This window comes from Austrofundulus limnaeus, unplaced genomic scaffold, assembly GCF_001266775.1.
Source record: "Austrofundulus limnaeus strain Quisiro unplaced genomic scaffold, Austrofundulus_limnaeus-1.0 Scaffold14, whole genome shotgun sequence".
Classification (NCBI taxonomy): domain Eukaryota; kingdom Metazoa; phylum Chordata; class Actinopteri; order Cyprinodontiformes; family Rivulidae; genus Austrofundulus; species Austrofundulus limnaeus.
In genome coordinates, this window is record NW_013952416.1 from 1,475,638 (window position 1) to 1,477,600 (window position 1,963).

Genomic DNA, 1,963 nt, shown 5'->3' on the forward strand with positions numbered 1-1,963 from the left:
GATTACAATTGTTTGTGGGTTTGCGGGGCTAATGCTGTTTGGGAACCCTTGCTTTAACATCATTTATCTTTAAAAAAATCAGTTTTTAAAAGCGCACTTAATTCCTAATCCTTCTTTCTTTTTTGTGCTTCAATGACACTGCAATATTTAATGTTTGATTGTTTTATAGGACATTATAGGGGGCCAAAAAATTGCTAATTAACACAAGAATGCCCTTTGTTTATAAACTGACATCATTTAATGATATATTTTTTATTTTTTTATTTTTTACAGTTCTGTGATCTAAAATAGCAGTAATACTTTTCAATGACGTGTTTATTCCAAGTGCTAAATAAAAAAAGCACAACAACTTCTCTCTGAAGCACAAATCGACATCTCTTTTTCAGAACAGCAAGAGGCGGAGTGAGTCGGTTCCACTTCCACCTTTGTTCTAAGTCCAGGTCTGCCCCCTCAGCAGTACTCCACATCCCTGAATGCACATTATTACAGAATGACACAGCATCCTGTAAAGACCCTGAGAGCTCACACCAACACAAACCAAAGTGAATACTGGCAATTTTCTGAATTCTTTTTTTTTTTTGTCTGCTGTTCAGCCACAAATAGCTGTTACAGATCTTTCTTAGACAATACTGAGCAGCATGTTGAAGTGACGTAGGTTGTTAAAGCACCCCGCTGGAGTGCGACACATTTCTTTCCCTGCGAATCGCTCAATGACATGTTAGATGAAATTCTCGAGGTTGTGCATTTTATTAGTTTGAGTTTTTTTGGAATAAGTAGAGTTTTCGAGCTCTCCAATAAATGCTCTCAAGCAGAGAGGGGGGATTTTACAAGAAAAATGCCCTTTTAGCAGGTAAATTGAAAAGCAACAACGATCATTCAATGGATGCAAAAACAGTGTATTTTCATAAAAGAGCAGCAGTGTTTTCATATCAACTTCGTACTATGAAGGTGTCTCATTACCTGAATGGAATATATATGGAATTCCTCGATACCAACAGACCGTAGGCTTCTTCTGGCGTCATATTAAGATGCATTACCTTCCAAAAACAAAGGTCTTATCAGTCAGTTCCATCTTGTATTACATGCCAGTTTGATATTAGACACCCGCCATGTTTATAATCATAAACTTTCACAAGAAATATAAAAGAATGTAAGCACGTTTGTGCACAACTTACTGCATATGAGCCTATTAGATAGGCGGCATTGGCTTGTTTTTTCTGATCCCCACAGGTATAAAAAATGATCTTCTTCCGTGAGAGACTAAYGGACTGTGCAAAAACATGAAAACAGAAACTTTGTTTGACTTAAAACAAAGAGTTGTGTAATTCCCATCCTTAGCGTGACACAGCACAAAAACTTTAGGACACTACTAAACAATTATTTTACACMTAAAGATCTTTCCTAATGAAGTTGGGAGATTTAATTTATCTTAAAAAGCTGACTATATTAGTTGGTGGTGTTATGGCAAAATTAAGAGCAAACTTGGAGCAAAGCTGAACAATCACCAAAAATATTTTCTCATACAAATTTGCGAAGATAAATTATCTGAAAGGCCTAACACACACAAATACAGACAAACTGCCTCAAAAAACGAGGAACAACCTATCACATTTTGACAAAATGGCAACATCAGACACGTAAATCTAACAGTAAAACACCTAACTGACATGTAGAAACAACCAACAACAAAAAAAAGCTGCTTTACTTTCTCCCCCTTACTGCACGTATAAATAGATATTGATTGACCCACGCCTTTCTTTCCATTCTCTGTTCCAGGAAGTGTAATTAATTGCTGCAGTTTACTTTACCTTGAGCTTCTTTGTCAGCTTGCAACAGAAGCGATAAAACATGGCCAAGTTAAGGGGACCGAAGTCTGCATAGAAGCTGAGAGAGAGAGAGAGAGAGAGAGAGAGAGAGAGACAGTCTCTGTGAGAGAGAGAGAGAGAGAGAGAGAGAGAGAGAG

At 37.1% G+C, this 1,963-nt stretch overlaps 1 protein-coding gene across 1 annotated transcript in view; it reads right to left on the reverse strand.

The window, feature by feature from the left end:
- Positions 1–1,963, reverse strand: part of cdc14b (cell division cycle 14B) — a gene marked incomplete in the record, with an annotated part of 13,951 nt that overhangs the window by 8,792 nt on the left and 3,196 nt on the right. The window contains 3 exon segments of the mRNA XM_014002657.1: positions 961–1,037; positions 1,176–1,268; positions 1,809–1,884. Of these exon segments, the coding sequence (XP_013858111.1) occupies positions 961–1,037; positions 1,176–1,268; positions 1,809–1,884 (246 nt within the window).